This window comes from Colletotrichum phormii (assembly GCF_030913505.1).
Source record: "Colletotrichum phormii strain CBS 102054 chromosome Unknown BDP81scaffold_2, whole genome shotgun sequence".
Lineage (NCBI taxonomy): Eukaryota > Fungi > Ascomycota > Sordariomycetes > Glomerellales > Glomerellaceae > Colletotrichum > Colletotrichum phormii.
This window is the reverse complement of record NW_026851444.1, coordinates 2,966,487-2,984,381: the sequence shown is the minus strand read 5'-3', so window position 1 is coordinate 2,984,381 and position 17,895 is coordinate 2,966,487. Positions and strand designations below refer to the sequence as shown.

General features: G+C 52.9%; 4 protein-coding genes across 4 annotated transcripts; 1 reads left to right on the top strand and 3 right to left on the bottom strand.

Annotated features, from left to right (window-relative positions):
* Positions 1–1,790: 1,790 nt before the first annotated feature.
* On the bottom strand, positions 1,791–3,512 carry BDP81DRAFT_457625 (uncharacterized protein; the record flags this gene model as incomplete). Its single annotated transcript, XM_060593303.1, has 2 exons — positions 1,791–3,432; positions 3,484–3,512. 2 exons carry the CDS (start codon positions 3,510–3,512, stop codon positions 1,791–1,793), a joined length of 1,671 nt encoding a protein of 556 aa, XP_060450989.1.
* A 3,922-nt stretch (positions 3,513–7,434) lies between these two features.
* Positions 7,435–7,671, top strand: BDP81DRAFT_389951 (uncharacterized protein; the record flags this gene model as incomplete). The annotated part of the gene is made up of 2 exons (XM_060587339.1): positions 7,435–7,613; positions 7,662–7,671. The coding sequence occupies 2 exons, from the start codon at positions 7,435–7,437 to the stop codon at positions 7,669–7,671; spliced, it is 189 nt and encodes a 62-aa protein (XP_060450988.1).
* A 1,284-nt stretch (positions 7,672–8,955) lies between these two features.
* On the bottom strand, positions 8,956–9,250 carry BDP81DRAFT_416843 (uncharacterized protein). The gene has a single exon (XM_060589574.1). The coding sequence runs from the start codon at positions 9,198–9,200 to the stop codon at positions 9,039–9,041; it is 162 nt and encodes a 53-aa protein (XP_060450987.1). The 5' UTR covers positions 9,201–9,250; the 3' UTR covers positions 8,956–9,038.
* Positions 9,251–15,744: 6,494 nt separating this feature from the next.
* BDP81DRAFT_445641 (uncharacterized protein) lies at positions 15,745–16,623 on the bottom strand (the record flags this gene model as incomplete). Its single annotated transcript, XM_060591978.1, has 2 exons — positions 15,745–16,433; positions 16,491–16,623. 2 exons carry the CDS (start codon positions 16,621–16,623, stop codon positions 15,745–15,747), a joined length of 822 nt encoding a protein of 273 aa, XP_060450986.1.
* Between the last annotated feature and the right edge of the window lie 1,272 nt (positions 16,624–17,895).

The following is a 17,895-nucleotide window of genomic DNA, read 5'->3' as shown; positions in this document are numbered from 1 at the left end:
TCCAATGCCTCAAGATTTGGTGGAGGTCCAAAGCCTCTAGGAGTATCCGGTATGGACTAGATGCATGATGACGTGCGTAGCGGTCGCGACGGTTCCATTTCGCTGGCAGTCTCTTGGGCCATTGTTCATCAACCAAGGGAGGTCGAAGGTGATGCAGGGGACGGTAAGGCGGAGGTCTGTTGACCGGACCGCCCGAGATCTTCCGTCCGAAACGGCACCGATGTTCGGAGAGGATCGCCGGTGATGCGGCCGGGAACACAATGGAGAATAGAGGCAGATGGTCTTTAATTGGATTATCGCGAGTATGGTGTTTTTTTTGGTGATGGCTTCGCAAGCATTGTCGTCACTCAAATGCGTAAGAGTCATGGTTGACGATGACTGCAGTCCAAGGCAGCAAGCCGCCGCTGCTGCTTCCTCTTTGCGTTGTGAGACTCGACAAAAGAAGGTCCACGTCTACGGCGCCTGGGAAGGTGCCTGCCTAGGTACCTACTTACACACACGCTGTTGACTGGAGTTCCTGTCTTGTGTACCTGCTGACCTACCACCCATCCTGCCCCTACTTCTTGCCCTCCTCCACCGTCATGTCTCCTTCTTTCCTTTCCTGTCCAAGTGGCGCTTTCCCTGGAGACACTAAGCCCTCTTACTGGTGCAATGGAATGTTGTTTGGTGTTCTTCCTAATTCTCATGAACAGGTAATCAGATGAGGTAGAAGAAGTTCAGGTAAGGTAAGGTAGGTAGTGAGAAAGTAGCTAGGCTACCATCAAACCATCCTCAACTCCAACTCTTTCAATATGTGGTAAGGTAAGAAAAGGGCGGGTGGGCAGGAAGGCAGGCAGACATGCACTAGACAGTAACGGCGTATTGGGAATAGCACGACAAGGCGAACGAAAAGAGAATGATATGTTTATTACGTGTGTGGAATTTAGGCATCGTGTATTTTCCTCCATGTCATTGCCTGGGCGTAAACGCGTCTTGCTCCTCTAATTGGTATCTTCCGCCTTGGTTTTCTTTGGCCACAACACCTCGAGTTCTCAACAACCTTCTGATTGTCGTCACATCTCTTACATCCATGATGGCGGCTTTCTTGGATAAAGCCGCCCGTGTCTTCTTCCTCCTTTTCATTATTCCCAAGCTTCACCAGTGGTACTCTTCTCCTGCCAGTATAATTGGAGAATGGTCGGCTCTTTCCTTGTTGATAGGTTCAACCTCCTCCCGCCGGATCCCTCTATCAAGCTCCATGGTCCGAGCCTCAAGTACCTAAGGTACCCTTTGTTGAGGCAATACGACGCAAGTTAGTTGGTTCCTTCTCTCCTGTATTCTCTCTGCTCCTCGCCCTCTGGTGCTTCTCATGTCCACCGGGGATGGCGGCGAAACTCATCATGACCACGACATTAGTGTGCTAATGTTCCCTAGAAGAACTCGACACATTTCGTGGCTCTTGTTCCGACACTACGCCTCTTCGGCCTGCGAAGGCTTGCTTCATCTACCGGGAAAATCTCGCCCGACCTTCTGAGGATATGCTACAGAGTCGACGTGTTTCGAAATCCGGAGCCGCCCTCAGCAGAGAATGAACAGGTTCAACTCGTGTCGCCAGCTGCCGCAGAACCACGTTCCAGTAAACTTGAGCAAGGTGCCAATCATTCGTCGGCAGTATTCTGGTAGCCCATGCTCGCAAAAGGCCACAGTGATGCCCAGCTTCGTTGAGCGGCGTATTACCTGCTGTTGGCCCCGACAGAGTCTGCTTCTCCAATGGCCACTTTGGTTGGTTCATGCAACACTCAACAAGGTGGTCAAGTTTGCCGAATGCCGCCATCATGTCTGTAAAGATATCCAACCTCAGGGTCGATCAAATGGTCCCCTGGATGCGGTGGGTACTCTGTCGATAAGACTGTGGGAGACCCTGACTGAGACGTATTGGTCCATTCCAGTGCGCCCGCGGGAATACCGACGAACGATGAAGGGGACGTCTTGTCGATCCACCCGAAGGAAGGTAGCTCGAGCCAGGCTGGTGTTTCTCCTTCGCCGTCGTCACACTTCCATAACCATTCTGGCAGATCCTCGAGATCGTTCGTCCCATCGCTGTCGTCTTCGTACTCTTCAGTGAAGCCTTTCGATATCGATGCCGACTTCTCTGCAAATGCTGCTAGGCGATCCATGCGGTATCGGTGTACTCGGTCCGCCTTGGCCGTCTTGTCTGTTTCTTGGAGCAGCTTCTCCAAGTTGGCCAATGCCGTCATGGAAATCCGTTCGTCTGCATCCGACGTTAGGGCAATGCGAGCTGCCGACTTGAAATACGTAATCGCTGCCGAAACGCTGCCCATCCGATAGTACTTCACCCCAAGCTCGAGATTGACGGCGGCTTCCTGCTCATCTGTCATGCTGTACGCGTTCATATGAGCTGTCAGCACCTCGACAGCCTCGTCCAGTCGGCCCTGCTTTTCTTTGCAAGCTGCGAGTAGACCAGCGTGCGACAGAGCCATATCACCAAGCCACGAGTGGTCTTGCCCTGAGGCCTCAGCTCGAGCCCGGTGGCGGCTGAGCATTGCCTCGCAATCCTCCGGATCTTGTCGAGCAAAGATACAATCGAGATAGTCGCTGTATAGTAGGTGCGTCAAGTAGTTGGCCGAGCCCACCCGCTGCTCGATGCCTGGAAGTAGCAGCGCATATAACCGCATGGACAGCTCATAGTAGTCGGAAAATTCGGTCGCGCCCAGTCTACGCCAGATATGGGCGAGGATATGATGAGGCCCAAGCACAATCGGTATAAGCCCGGCCAAATAATCGAGAACCAGTCGAAGAAGATCATGCTTGTGGTGGCGCTCCAGATACCAGAGCAGGCAGACCGTTCGAGCAACAAAGTCTGGACTTTCGGCAGCTACAATTTCTTTCAGAGATTCGAAGGCCGGGCCAAGGACACTGTTGATATTGATCTGGTCTCCTCGTATCATGCATCGGTTAACCAAAGCAAAGCTAGCTATGACTCTCTCGAATAAGTCATTACTACGGTCTCCGGGGTTGAAACGAGTGTTGGAGCAGTCGACATCGAAATCGCACCACCAAGCTCCAGACGAAAAGGATCCATCGATATAATCTCGAAACAGGCAGAGAACCTGCTCGGTACTTTGCATCTCCATCGTCGGTGCCAAGGCTATCGCTGGACTTGGAGGCGGCGAAGGAGTTCGGCAAGTCACCTCAAGTGCCGTTTGCACGCTGGGCGTCTGTCCTGCCCTGAACTTGGCCATCAACGACGGGTTCCGCTTGAGATACCGGTTGATGTTCTCCAAATCGACTGGCTGTCCGCGGATTCTGAACTCAGTCGGTCTCTTCAGGAGGTCCCGGTCCCGCTTAAGAAGCATGATTGCCAGAACCTCGTCACCTTTGAGTTTCTTGTCAAGGCCCCATTTCCAGATTCTCGACTTGTACATTTTGACGCTACTATTCTTCAGCAATCGATATGCTCAAAATACGGAAAGATGGGCTTACGTTGCAGCAAAATGGTAGTCGCGCTGCATGATCTCCATGACCTCCTTCAACGACTTCTTCTCTTCTTGATACAGCCGGGTGATAATCGGTCGCTTCGTCTCCCATATTTCGGTGGGCACGCGCTTACGCGGCTTTGCTGACTGCCCAGAGCTTGTCACTTCGTCAGCTTCGGAGTCAGTTGATGTTTTCCGCTTCGGCGGGACGGCTAGACTGGAAGCTTTCATGGCGCTGGCTATGTCGGAATCTCGACTTGGCAAATACAACGAACGTATGGTATCAACGTCGGATCATATAAGATGCTTTCGTATCGGCGAATCTTCACTTTCACCGTCATGAGACAATTTCTCGCGAGAACGCGGGGAATCAGATGGATATGTTATTTGAAAGCAGGAAAAAAGGGGACTCAACCGGTAAGCAAACGAACCGCTAAGCCCGGTAAGGCCCTGTCTTCCCGCCCCCATACCAGCACGACCGGCCTACTGGTGGCATTGGACCCAATGTCACCCATCGCCTTACAGGGGAGGTGTAAGTGGATAAGGTGCAGGGGGCTGAGGGCAAGGTGCAGCAGAAGATCAGCAGTCAGTATTATCCGCAACGGTCAGATGCCAGCATGAGGCGGGCCAGTAACCCTATGTCAGACAGAAGTATTGTGACGACGGCGCGATGAGTCGACGGCCATCGAGCTGCCAGTCGTGCCACTGCCACCATCAGGTGGAGTCGCCCTCTGACAGCCTCCGGCAGCCACGTCTGAAGGACGACGGTTCAGAGTAAGTTTGGACAGGACTGAGATCATCGCTACCAAATGAGTTACAAACTGACCTCCCTTCAGTCCTCCATCTCTATGCGCACCACCCAGCGTATTCGGTTGCCTGATAGGGGCTCGAAACAAGATGAGGGGGCTCCGAATTCGACTGCCTGTCTGGGGTGGGGATCCGCCATGGTACTCAACCACGATTACCGCTTCAACGCTGTAGCTATTCCTCGACAAGAGAAGTCCTCTGCGTCCCGACCGCAAATTCCCATCAAGAGCCGAAGCAAGACGAGATGAAGAAGAGAGAAACTCTGAATAGAGTGAGGCATAGGCCCGCTTTGTCCGAGCTTGTGGGGAACGGGTCGGGTATCATCAGCACATGGCCATTGCTTCCAGGCCAGGGCCCAGGGCTAGAGCCCAGGGAGCCAACACTCCAACGACACGGACGCCAGAACGAAGAGACTGCTCGAGGTTGCAGTATGTCGCGTTGAGACGAATGACTAGACTTCTTCGGGAATATGAAACTTGGGAGTCTACTGGTCCAGGGTGCGGCGTGGAAACTCGTCTAGTAGACCAGTTGATTGGCGACGTTACGGATTGCCCATTGGAGAGAGGCGCGAGCAAAAGCTGCAACATTTGTCGCGCGGCCGCCGCAGAGTGCCAGGGCCCAGAGCCCCCATGAAGGTCCCATCAAAAACGGGTCTTCTTTATTGCTCCATCCAGAGACCGAGAGACCTCCACGGTACGGATACACTACGGTTTTCTCCTCAAGCCAGTCAGTCGGGTCGACACGCCGATTATCCCGGGCCTGCCTGCGGTATTGTAGCCGGAGGGCGTGGGGCATATTCAATGGCGGCCCCGTAGGCCACGGGGCTTGTCTTGTCTCCCTCCATTCTCCTGTGCAGAGAGCAGGGGTGAAGGAGACATCAAAGCAAGGTACTCATCAAGATCATGGATTCATGGATGGCAACCCAAATCCGTCGAATCACCACCCTGATTGTCACAAGGCGCATCTCCCGTCAACCACCAATTACGCAGGCCAACTTCTCGGTGTCCAAGCCTCAGCCCTCAAGCCGTCTGCACCCCGAGGGGCATGGTGGAAGAGAAGGATGGCAGCCGTCTTCTCCTTCGAGATTTCCTTCCGTGATGGTTAGACTTATACGGAGCCAACATCGTACCCCGGCAACTTGTTGTGGATCCCACTACTCAATACGTCGCATGGACCACCAAGAAAAGTGGCAAGTTTCCATCGCCCTGGTTCGTGGGCAGAGGGGTGTCCGGCAGGGAATGAGACGTGATCATGTCATCCGAGATGATGCCCAGCACAGACGCGGGAAGCAGAACCACCAGCCGACGACATCGGACGGCCCGCAACCTCGTTTTCACGGCCTGGGGGTTCAGCTGCTGCCTGCACATGTTTCCCCCATTGTTCGAATAGAAGCCAATCCACCGGATGGCGGGTTTGGCGGAATGTATCTTCAGGCTCCAGAATTCTATCGAGCGCGTGCAATTCCTCGAGCAAACATCATTCGGGGCTGCCTGGAGTCTCACATCTCCATAACCCACGCTCCGAGATGAGCCTAACCTTGATCCGCGGCTATACACCAATCCTCTGTTAATCGGCCTGGTGGAGCACGGGCGGCCGCTCTTGGTGCCGCTCGGTATCTAATCGACGAATAGCCAGATCTAACCGTCCTTGATTGCAGTGACATTCCGCGATTCTGGCCCTCATTCAAAGCCAATGTTCAGTCACACGTCGGGTCGCTTAAGACCTCAATCGTATTCGACTTGCGGTGGAATCGCTCGACTGCCGATTATACGATAAGTGGTCAATCCAAAAGAGTCTGAAAAGAAGACATCGAGACCGCAGGGATGATAACCCTTGTCGTCGGTGTCACCCGGTGAGAGGTGAAGCCTCGAGGTGACGAGTATGGCGCATGACTGACTCCGTCCTCAACTGGCTGTCACACTGCTTGCAAATAGATCGAATGGCACTCGGCGCCGATCATCTTTACGGCCGATCTAGACTGATGCCGTATGTCCACGGAGAACCCAAGCAGATCCTTCACAGATGATCTGGATTCGCGAGAGAACTTTGGGATCAAGTCAAGTTTCAGCCCTATGCTGATGCAAGTCGACGAGAGCGTGTGGATACGACGTCTCAAAGTACCTTTGACTCAACCAGTGTTCGATTTCCAAATTGAATCGTGATGCTGGATGCACTCAATTTCGCGCTGCAGAGCTATCGGTTTTAGACCCATTGTGGCTCCGGACATATGGCCTACACGATGTTGCATTGAGGCCATTCAGAACTTCAATGGTCAACTCTAGCAGTTCTGTCGCGGTTGAGCGAATCACAGTTGTCAGCATGCATATGCTGGCAGCTATGCTTACTGGTGACTCCCCCCGGTTACTGCAAGGCACATGATCTGGCACGATGGGACTTTGGTTCAGTTGCAATAGCTCCAACGTTGACGGTTTGCTGGGCACCGGGCACAACCAGACGTTTTAATCGTCCATCTTCTTCGCAACTTCGCCACACGTATCCCACCCAGAATGGGTTTGTTTGCCAAATGAAAGAGTCAGTAGCTGCAAAAGTCCTTCCTGGGAAGTGGCATAGGTCTGGTTGAGAAACGGGTCCGGCCAGGCAGTCTTCCTACTGTGCCCGGCACGTCCCCGTTGCCTGCCTTGAGTCGACCGGGGGGTGTGGGCTGAAACCGAGAACAACGACATCAACTGACGGCTCTGCCTAACTTAGGGCCAAGTTTTCCAAAGTCATTAGAGTTGCTATGGAAGCTCCAGTCTATCGTTTTCTTGTACACCTCTTCGAAACTTCGCCGCGCAGGGCTGGTTCTTCAACTTTCCAAAGTCCCTCCGCCATTGACCTGGCTTTGTCTTTCACGACCGGCGGTGGGAAGAACTTCCCCTTCTACCTATCTATTCTGGAAGATATAAACCTCGTGGGAGACTGCCTTCAGAATGAGCCAGCAAGACCAGCAATCCTCTCGAAACGCATTGAGTTACTCTTCAACTCATCAAGCATCGTCCACCCAGTCATCGTATACACACCAAGACACAAGCGAGCTTCTACGCAAGCTCCAAGAAACCACAGTATTTCCAGGCTCAAACCATGACTGAAGGGTTTGACTGACACAGAGGAACTGAACTAGATCGCGGCTTTGAGGACATCGAACAACACCATGGACTCCAACGGCGGCAGCAGCTCGAAGGGTACCTCGCCCGATGACAAAGGCAAAGGCTACGACCAGTATGCCATCTTCGACGGCCTTCTCCCTCGGATAGAGACCAGAGGACAGAGCAAGAACTCGTCGAAGAAAAGCAGCGGCAAGAAGAAAGAAAGCAAGGGCTCGAGTCAACAGTATGTTTCCACGGCGGACAGCCAACAAGCGGGTGCTAATGGACCGAGTCACAGTTGAAGAAGTCCCGGCTCGATCATACACGATCAAGTACTGTCGACCGGGGACGCGCTCGCTGTCCTCGCGGTGTCCTTCTTTCACCATTCGATATCGTTACCATCGTGGTGTGCAAACTGTTGCCGGCCCACCCTACTTGAGCTCGTCGTGGCTTTAGTCCTCAGAAGCGGCCGACGAAATTGCAAAGCAAATTCTGTCATGAACTGTGGACTGAACAATCGGCCTCGACTCGTCAGTCCTTGATGCCTCGCAAGCACTTCGGCGGCAAGAGGCGGGTGCTGTGCTGGAAGCCTGGAAAAGCTCTCAGTTGGTTCGGAGAGTCTTCCGGGCTCTGTGTGGGGCCGATGAGATTTCCATTTACGACGGCGTAACATGACGTCGGAGGACGTTTGGGTTGAGGCATGGGGTTTCTATATGGGCAATGCATTTGTTGGATTTCATTTCTTTCATTTACTCCGGGCTTTTTGTCAAGATCTCCAATACTGATACAATCTCTCACTACTATCTGTGAATCTGCACTGCACGTCATTTATGTTATTAACAAAAGTTCAGCATTCCAAAGCAGAAGAGCAGTCGTCTCACGCTCCTTGCAACGAGTGGACTATGCCATAGCATCCGCGTCGAGAGCGGCAGGCAGCGGCCGCCCAAGAACATGGGTAGGATGGAGGGGTATGCAGCCCGGCATTCGAGCGGTCGCGGCGCTAGAGACCACGTCCACTGTCCCCGTGTGCCTGTCAGTGCTCTCGGTGAATGCCAAAGCAGCTCGGCGAGTCGAGCATCGGGGTACTTTTGTGGTGTCCCGTTGAACAACATTGGCTCCGAACCACATCGGCTCCGAACCACATCGGCTCTAATAGTCATCGTCAATGATCACAGCCTGTTAAGCGGGCTGGTCCCCTTCAAACCCTCTTGTTGCCTCTGGCTACTGGGTATCCTTGCAGTGCCGCTCTTGGCTTCTTACAATCAGGCGTGTCTAGAACCTGAAAGCAGATTGTCCGTAACTTGCAAACATGACATTTACAACAAGTTAATAGCATGAACCCCTTGCCTAGCACCGATCTTAAAGAAACCAGGTCAGCTAGCGGTTCGCAGAGTTTTTTCCCTTTAGGCGCACTGAAGCCCCCCAGTCGAAAGATGTGAAGCGAACATGGGGGTCCACAACGCCTATGGGCCATGACCCTGAACCCCACGAGTTGTGTGTGATCGCTTGACCTCGAATGACCATCCGCGAACGGAATAGCGCAGAGTCGGCCGCCGGGTGGATCTTGAGGAGACGGGTAAGCGATGCAAGATCACCACTTGTTGCAACTTTGATTATTTCTCATTGCCTTGGTAGAAGCGAGCCGAGATGACAAGCGTTGAAACTACACTCAAGGGGACTCCCGACCGCAAGTCTGAAAGTTTGTCGGGGGTACTAGGCCAGGCATTGAGGCAGGGAAGGCGTTCGGCGGGCGGCCGCCCGGTAGTCCGGGGGTGTTCCGGCGTTGTCCGGGCGGGCAGAAGACATCTCCCGGACAGGTCACAAGCAGCATTTTCTTGTGAGACTACCTCTGAGAAAGGAAACCCACAATCTCTTGATCCGAAGCTGCTCATCTGGTTGGTCAATCACTAATTTCGTATACGTATAACCCGACAACGTGCTTACTATTACTCAACCGGCACATTCGATACGGATACGTAATCACGGGGGGCGGCTATGCGGCGGTGCTGGCGATGCGGTAACGCGGCGAAGCCACACCACTTACACCTGATTTTGCTCTCTACTATGGACCATGGAACATATGCGCGGGCGGGCGCGGCGTCCGCTTCTCACCCATCACCTGGCACCACTTTTCGGGTCCTGATTTGATCGCCAGGCTTAGCGTCATCCCCATCAACCACAGTTCAAATACCCCCCGGCTTTCGTATGCCCTAGTCTACCGTCATCGTGGGAGCCCGGCGGGCGGGCGGGCGTAGGGCAGGGCGCCGCTACGAACTATGGTCGTGGAGACTTGGCTCCGGGAGGAAAAGTATTCGTACAAGAGTACCTGTAGGGTAAGCGATTCGAGCGAGATAGAGAGGTACCAAGTTCACGAGAGGGTGTGCTCATGCCCACGCTGTAGAACTGACAAATATTCAGCCCTGGTTGACGTAGACTACCTACAGTGAGGCCAGCCCTGTGCTCTGCAGTGTGTGCTGTTTCGTTATCCCGCATCCTTCCTTGCGTGGTCCGGTATCCCGGGAACCTATCCTAGGACGGCGGAAGGGGAAAACCGTTGTGTAGGATTCTTGCGTCAAGACTACTCCCCTATTCCCCCTAATCGAGACATTGAAGCACATGGAACTTTGGTTTTCCTTCTGGTAACGTTCCTCCGGGTTTCCAAGCAGCGCGAGGATTCGATTCCTGCGTTCGGGGCTGGCGAATGGGACTGTTTCAAGTGCCGCGGGGCCCAACGAGTCTTGAATATCGTATGGCTCTAACCTTTCTCGCTCGCGCGGCTGTTTTCCAATGCAGTCGGTCAGATCGAGTGGGCATTGTGGGATTTTCGATGGGCCGTATGGTACTAACTGAGTTGGACTGAGGTGGTTTCGGGGCCGAATGGAGTTGACGACAAGATGACACGACTATCATGACGGAAGGCTACAATTTACCTGCGCGAAAGGAGAAAACGCCATATGCCGTCCTACTTTGATGTAATCCCTACACTCTCTTATGCAAGCCAGGTCGCAATTCTTCCTCTTTTGGTCAGATCGACGAACCGTCTCAAGCACCAGTATACCGGATGCCATCGAACGAGAACAGGCGCGCCATGTAAGAATACATGTAAGGTAGGTACCACGCATGCACGTATCTAAGAAAAAGCAGGTCAAGTGTAGTGTACACGAGCACTACATTTGGGCTTGCTTCAACCCCTTGTCTCGTCGTATCGACTTTACCACTCTCGTCAAAACAAAAGTCACCAGGGCTGCAGCGGGCCTTCCCATGTTCCCCTTCCCACCCCCTTCCCTTCCTGTTCGAGAATCGATCAGAAGTGAGTCCGAGAGCCCCGCCATGGGCGGGTCCGCCAGCGGGAAGGGGTGACGTCCGTCCATGGGGCCGGGATCACGGCGATGTCTCACTCTCGGGAGATGGGGTACGGGTAGCACTTTGCATGGGCGACATGACCGGGTTTCTAATCGTGACTAGGATATCGTCGAAGACGACAGGTTTTCTAGTACCCATGCTTCCCTCTCTTTCCTACCCAGGCTGCCAGATTAACTCGGCTCGGGAAGGGTAGGGGGCTCATCCTCATTACCCACGGACACGGACACGGGGAGGAGTGAACCCCCTTCCAGAAAATGGATCCTTTTTTTCACATTGTTTACTCAATCCGTACTGAGGTCTAGATACTTGCGGGACTGGCCACTAAACTAAGGTTGATGGGAAGGACTTTGAGTCGTCTTGGCCCATGCCATGAGGCTATTCAGACGTCAACGAGGGGTACATTCTCGCTCCACGGAGATATTCTGATCAGCAAAGGCCAAGAGCACTTTGCTTAATTCACCTGCCTAATGTACGGCGGGTATGATCAGAGGCTTAGAAGCTTAGGCTTCTGATTTTTTTGTTCTTTTTCGGAGCATGTGCAGCTTTATGCGAGAATGACGCCGCTCCCCCTCCCCGTCCCCCCGCGCGTGCGATGGGAAAAAGGGACTTTGATATTTTTTCGTTCCGACTTAAGCTTGTTTTCTTCTCTCGGTACCCCACGCACCGCTTATTTGCTCCCTTACAACTGCTATGTTTAGGCCCCCAACCAGCGCACAGCATTGATGGGTGCCTTTCATAGGGCTAGGGTACATGGGAAGGAGGTTGGTTGGTGATCAGGCAACGAGACATGCCTTTTTCGAGAAGCAGCCAAGCTTCTTTTTCTGACTGTAGGATTTGGGATCTTGACAAGCAGGTCTGCGGCAAAGCAATGATTGACGGCCAAGGTTCGCTGTTAAACGGCTGCATAGGTATCATCTCTTTGCTCTACCGAGGGGCTGGGCCCCGGATGTTCCCACTGTTGCGTAACCTCTAAATGCCGGGGGTCGCGGACTTTGGAGCGTGCTAAGGCCGTGGAGTTAAGAGGAGAGATTACTGAATAGTCCGCAGAGTTCATGTTTGGTTCGCTTGCGGAGACTTTGCGGAGAGTTGTTTTCCAGTCCATCGTTGTTGTTGCGATCCAGCCTCAATCCCATCGGCATATCCCGTGCTTGTGTATTGCCCCGGGGGCCGTCGGGATAGAGTCGATCGGCAAAGGAGTGTTCACCGACTAGAGATGGAGACTGTCAACCCCGAGAGGTCGGTGGTCTAGAGACTCCCACCATGGAGATGGACATGTTCCGCTTGTCGACTTTGCTCAATCATCGTTGCTCCGTCCCACCGCCTCCAGGCTTTATTTCAAACCTCGGGATTCAAGTGGCGTGAGGGATCCAGGCAACACCAAATCGTCTGGCTACGAGGCCCGCGATGCGGCCCACCTCCTCCTTCGCTTTCTTCCCGAATCCGCGGAGGAGGCTCTGTAGATGGGACCTTTGCTTCCGTGGCGTTTGAGCTTATTCTTTCCATGCAGTTGCGGGTGTGTCTGGACGCCATTGTCGTCTGTGTCTCACCATCCCACCCCTCTCGCCTGTCTTCCCCCGCTCTCGAGCGCGCGGGTCTCACGCGGTTGGCGTTTAATGGGATCGGGTGGCGGCTGATATGCTAGTTGGATATGGGTAGCAGGCAGCTTCTGAGACTTGGCGGGCGTGCCTGTGGGTGTGTTGCTAACATTTCTGGGTACAGGATTTCGGGACTCTGGTATGCAGTGGCCCCTGAGACTTCACACAGAGTATCGTTCTCGCCAATGAATGCAATCGATATAAGGAATTTCGAAAAAGCTTCATGATAGTGCGGATCTCGCTGAGTCTCATTGGACGTGTTAACGCGATTGAATCTGAGAGTGATATCCCTATGATATTTCCCAGACTGAAGACTGCGTTGAAATGGGAAGCCGTAGATCCAACTCCTCGTATCCATTCTTGAGACTCCTCCCTGGCTTCTTGGCTAGAGACCACTTGTGCGGAGAACAGCCAGTAGGTAGAACGCATTTCTGGAAAAGGGGTAGCGGTTAATTCTTACCCCTGAAGACTTGAGGGTCTGGGATCGTGGCGTGCCAGACTATCGAGGCAGCGAGATACTTTGCCCTGCTTCTTCGAACCACTTGGCAACACCAGTGGGACCTCCCCTACCCGCCGATATAATTCTGCTGCTTCGAGAGATCTACAGTCTCCTTTGCTTGTCTCTGCGCATGTGGAACATTGTGTCTCGTCACCGCGTTGGTAGAGTTCCGATTCGCTTCGCTGGGTAAAAGTTGCTGCCTGCGAGAGAGTGACTTCAGTGAAGGCGGCCTAGCGAAGGACGAGGAGGAGATCAGATACTTTGAGGGTACTCTTGTTTTCATCGCCGAGAATAGTTTGTCGCTTTTGTGTAAACCCGAAATATCTTTCGATTTAGATAGTCCGATGATTCGTGACAGGGGTTGTTGGTTGGTTGGTGTTGAAGATGGAAAGGTTATAGAGGGTTTTGGATCCATCTTCCAACAGGAGCTTCCAGAAGGAACCTTGGATTCGTTTAGGCAACCTTTATCAACTTATCTGGTAAGGAGTCGAGTTAGTCTTGCCACTTGGGAAGGCATTGATGGCAAGGGTCGTTCTGGATCGCGTTGTGTAAGAGCAAGAGCTGCTTGCATTGAGTACCTCAATTGTCAGACAAGTAGAAGCTGTAATTGAGCTGAATTTTTCTGGTCAGAATTGAACCTGTTTGATTGCCGCTCCTTCCCAAGCCCCCACCTCACCTTCCTGCCCTCCTACCCTGCTGCCCTCTCTCATCCGAAGAAGGCGAGGCTATCCTACTTAGGTCCCTCCAACGCAGTTCCTGTCACCAGCACAGCAGCGTCTGTCTAGGTCGGCGGGTCAGGTCAAGCTGTGTGCGAGGTGGTCGAGTAGTTATATAAACAAGTACTCCAATGAAGTCAGATTTCGGGTTGACTGAGGGGCGCGCTGTTCGAATCCGGGCAGGGGCGTGAGTTCTAGGTAAGTTACCCCCCTCCTTCTGTCCTTTCATTTTTTTGCTTGCTTCCGAGGTTTTTCGTATAATTAGCTTGATACTCGAATATCTTTTCCTTTTAAAAAGATGTCAAGATTCTATTTAGCTTTTGCTTCTATCTTGATTGAGGCCCTAAGTTGATGACTCGGCATATTGCAAGTGTTGCCTAGAAAAGACACCACACGCCTGGGAGAAACAGTAAGCTACTTGATTCAAGGATACGTGGGGAAAGATATTCCATGCTATCTGAGGCCTTCTCTAGAAGAAATATTTGGTGACCTTAGGACCGCTCATGTAAAGCCTGCCTCTCCTCGAGCAACAAGGAGCGAAACCATGTCCCTTCTTTCAACTCCCTCCTCAGACATCAACAAGAGAGCAAGGTTCCTTCTGGTCAAGGCTCACGTTTCTCCATGTCAAGGTGGTCAAAATTCTGGCCATCATAGAGTAGTCCACCGTTTTCCAAGTTTATCTTTCAGATCGTCTTGGGATCTCTGAATGCGATGTTGCCCAATGGTGCCTTGCCTGTACCTATTTACGTAACTACCCATTCAGACCGCTCCTTTGATTCGGTCAAGGTCATCATGGACGCCGACAGCGGTACTACTGACGCTTGGCATTCGCCCCTAGACAATGCAGTACTCGCTAGCTTCTCTTACAGCACATTCGGTAAAGAAAGGAGTGCTGAGCCCTTGTTTCTACATCAGCTCCTTGTTCGGTATCTACTAACGGTGCTTCTCACGTATTCGTTGCCTTATATTATTGGCGAGCCGATGGATAATGAGTTATAGCTATAACTAGTGATCTTCTTAAAGTATATTCACTTATTAATTTGTACTAAGCCATGTCCAACGATGCCTTTTACGTATTCGTCAGCCGATATATATGAGTCGACGGATGGTGAACGATTCTAGTCTAATGGTGCGTTTGGGTGCCGATGATTCTGATGACAACACGTACGATCTTGTCGTTTCTACCTTGGCCTCAGAGAATGTCCTTTATAAGGATCCATCGTGGCGAACTACCAGTTCCAGTTGTCCCAAAGACTATCAAACGAGACTGTTGGAGAAGGAGCTAGGCGACTCGATTGCGGCATTGCCTCCCTATGGATGCTGCTCATACTCATGTACAAGGTCTAAAGTAGGTATTCAATATCGTAATTATGGGGGTTTGTGGCTTGAGCAACCTTCTCACTGGGGAAGCTGAGCATGTCTGTTGCGGTTTTAAAGCCCTTTTGGTCAACGAGTGCCGGTTATCCATGAGGGGCGTCAGTCACGGGATCGCGTTCTTTCAGACCCCTACTATTAGTAAGGGGTTCAATGGAGATGGCAATGCTAGAGGTAAGACATGAGCAACCACATGGTGGTCATTGCAAGCGTCAGCTGTTCAAAATTCTTCTCAACCCAGGTGTGTTGAGATCTTTGGGCTGACGCTTTCCTTCCATCAGTGAATCGTAGGGTTGACGGCGAACAGCAGGCTCTCGACACTGTCGGCGCCTGCAGGCGGGCTGCTTCAGACGTCTTTCGAGGGTAGCAGGGCATCTCATTTCGGAGCACCTCGGCCTTGTCAACCTACTTCCTGGGCCTAGGTACTATGCGAAGATCATGACCAAGGTCATTAGGGAGATTGTGGGAAGATGATTGATCGCGAGGCCGTGGAGGCAAGAGTACTAACTACCAAGTGCATAGATAGTCGACGTCCGTAGTGCTCGCGGGGGACTGGAAATATGGGGAATACCAAAAGACTTTTAGCTCTATTCCATTACTGTCAAAAATATCTTGTTTGAGATGACTCGTGCTGTCGATGCCATCTCGTTTTGAATCGTCTCCGCCTTTCCTAGACCAAAGACGTGCGTTGTTTTTAATCGCATGCCTGGTTTGCGTCTCCCAATCATCTGTCGTAGACCGAAACGCCAGCCACCTCTTGCCGGGCATAGTATACAGGCCCCATCCTCCGGGGCTCTCGCCATTCGAACGCGCAGCACCCTAACGCACTTAGTTGGCAAAGCGCTTCGCCCTCGCCTCCAATCTCGCCTTCTCGGCAGGGTCGGCAGCTGCGCTGCGCCTGGTGTCGCGTTCGCCGCCGCCCTCGCGACCACCACCTTGGCGGCGGCCGCCTTCAGGGCGTCCTCCGTTTCTGTTGTTCCTGCCGCCGCGACCGCGGGGTCCACGACCGTCGGTACTCTGTCGCTTGGCATCGCGCCCGGGCTGCTCATCGGAACGCTCAGGACGGCCGCGCTTGGGACGTCTCTCGGGGAGCGCAGAGTCGAGACCGGCAACGCTGTCAACCTCGACGCCAAACTTCTTTGCGCGGTCAGCCTTCTTCTTGGCCTCCTCGTCCTCGTCGATGCCGAATCGCTTGGCGCGGTCGGCGCGCTTCTTGGCTTCCGCTGCGGCGTCGGTCGAATCCAGGTTGAGAGCAAAGTTCTCCTTTGGCGCAGCCTCGGCAGCCTCTGCAGTCTCCTCTGTCTTCTTCTCCTCTTCCGCGGTCGTCTCAGCCGCCGGCGCAGCCTCGGGCGCGGCTTCAGTGGCGGGGGCGGCAGGCTCAGCTGCAGCAGAAGCAGCGGCGGGCTTAGATTCCTCGGCAGCTGGGGCAGCTTCGGCGGCGGGCTTAGGTGCTTCGGCGGCCTTGGTGGGCGCGGGCTCGTCGTCGTCACTATAATCGATTTCGTCCTCTGCGGCGGCTGGGGATTGTTAGGTTGCGATCGAAGAAAGCGCGTGTTCGGGATCGATTGACGTACCGGGCGCGGATTGCGCGTCGTTCTCCTTGAGGCGATTGACCAGGTCGAGCTTATTGCCCGTTGCGGGAAGGCTTCTTTCCTGGAGGAGCTTCTTGAGCTCGGGGACCTTCAATGAGCTGTAATCGGTAGCCATCTTTGCGACAGTTGGTTTATAGTCGGAGTGGTTGGTTGAGTTTTATTGATATGATGTCGGGACGTTTGATGCGAAGGCGACAGCGTTGAAAAGGTTGCGCAACTTGGGCGAAGAAGAAATTGATGATGGAATTGGGGTGGAACTTGGAAGGCGGAGAGAAGGGGCGGTCGTTGATGGATCGCTGGGGGTTATGACGATTTTTGAGGCGCGTCGTTGCTGCTTTGGTTCACAGGACGACAGCTTCGGGAAGGTGAGGTAGGCAGGTACCTCCCAGGCTCAACAAGAAAGGGGACCTTCCCAGTTGCTTAAGCTGCGGCGCATCAGCTGGTTGCCGGTAAAGGTACGTACTCGGCTATCAAGCTTGTGCAGCTACTTAAGGGAAAGTGCCGCGGAGCCTTAAGCGAGGATGTGGGAGCACGGGCCACTGTTCCTGCATTGAGCCAAGTTGAAGTTGTCCATCCAGGAATGAGTGCCCTTTGTTTGCTGGCGATTTGCGAGACGTCTGGAATTGAGTTGAAGAATGCATCATTGGATCTGAAAGTTTTGAGATGAGGCAGATTCTAGCTCCCAAAAATAGACTGCAAGGAAAAGGCAGTGACAAAGAGATGTTCAACGGCGTTTCTTCTCTGCTCTTGTCTCATTAAACTCATTTCTTCTCCCCATGCAGCTTTGTCAGGGAGTGAAGTGCCATCTTGCCGCACAGTTGGAGATGCATGTTTTCGGTATCAAGACAAAGAGAATGAGTTGTCTCTTTGTCTCTTGAAGAAATCCCGCAGGCCTCACGCTGTATAAATTGATGAGATAAGCAGCCACAACTCACCACTCGAAGATGTGAGAGTTGTTTGAGGTGGGAGACCTACAGGGTTTGCTTGGCATCTCATGTGAAGTAGCGAGCAGCACACCCGCGGCAACGCAGCTCTTGCCACTACACTGGACTCATGTGATTGCAACTGACGGCGGCCCAAGATGATATATCAGTTCGAGTGATGAAGGTCTCTGCCAAAGACATTGTCTTGCGTCGTTTGAAATGCGTGTTGTTGTGAATGACTCAATCGTCGAGGCTCAAGTTGGTCGCCAGCGGGTAAGCAGAGCCCGACTGATCTTCAACTTTATCATTTGTCAATGCTTCTGTCATCCCAATGTGACGAGACTTGATGATTGTTATTTCGTCTCGTCCGTCCTCAAAGTCGCGAGAAACTGGGAGCATGGCTGCTTAACAAACTCAATTCGAGCTTCTGACGCGCGGCCGTCATATACTGAGTGCGTCAATAT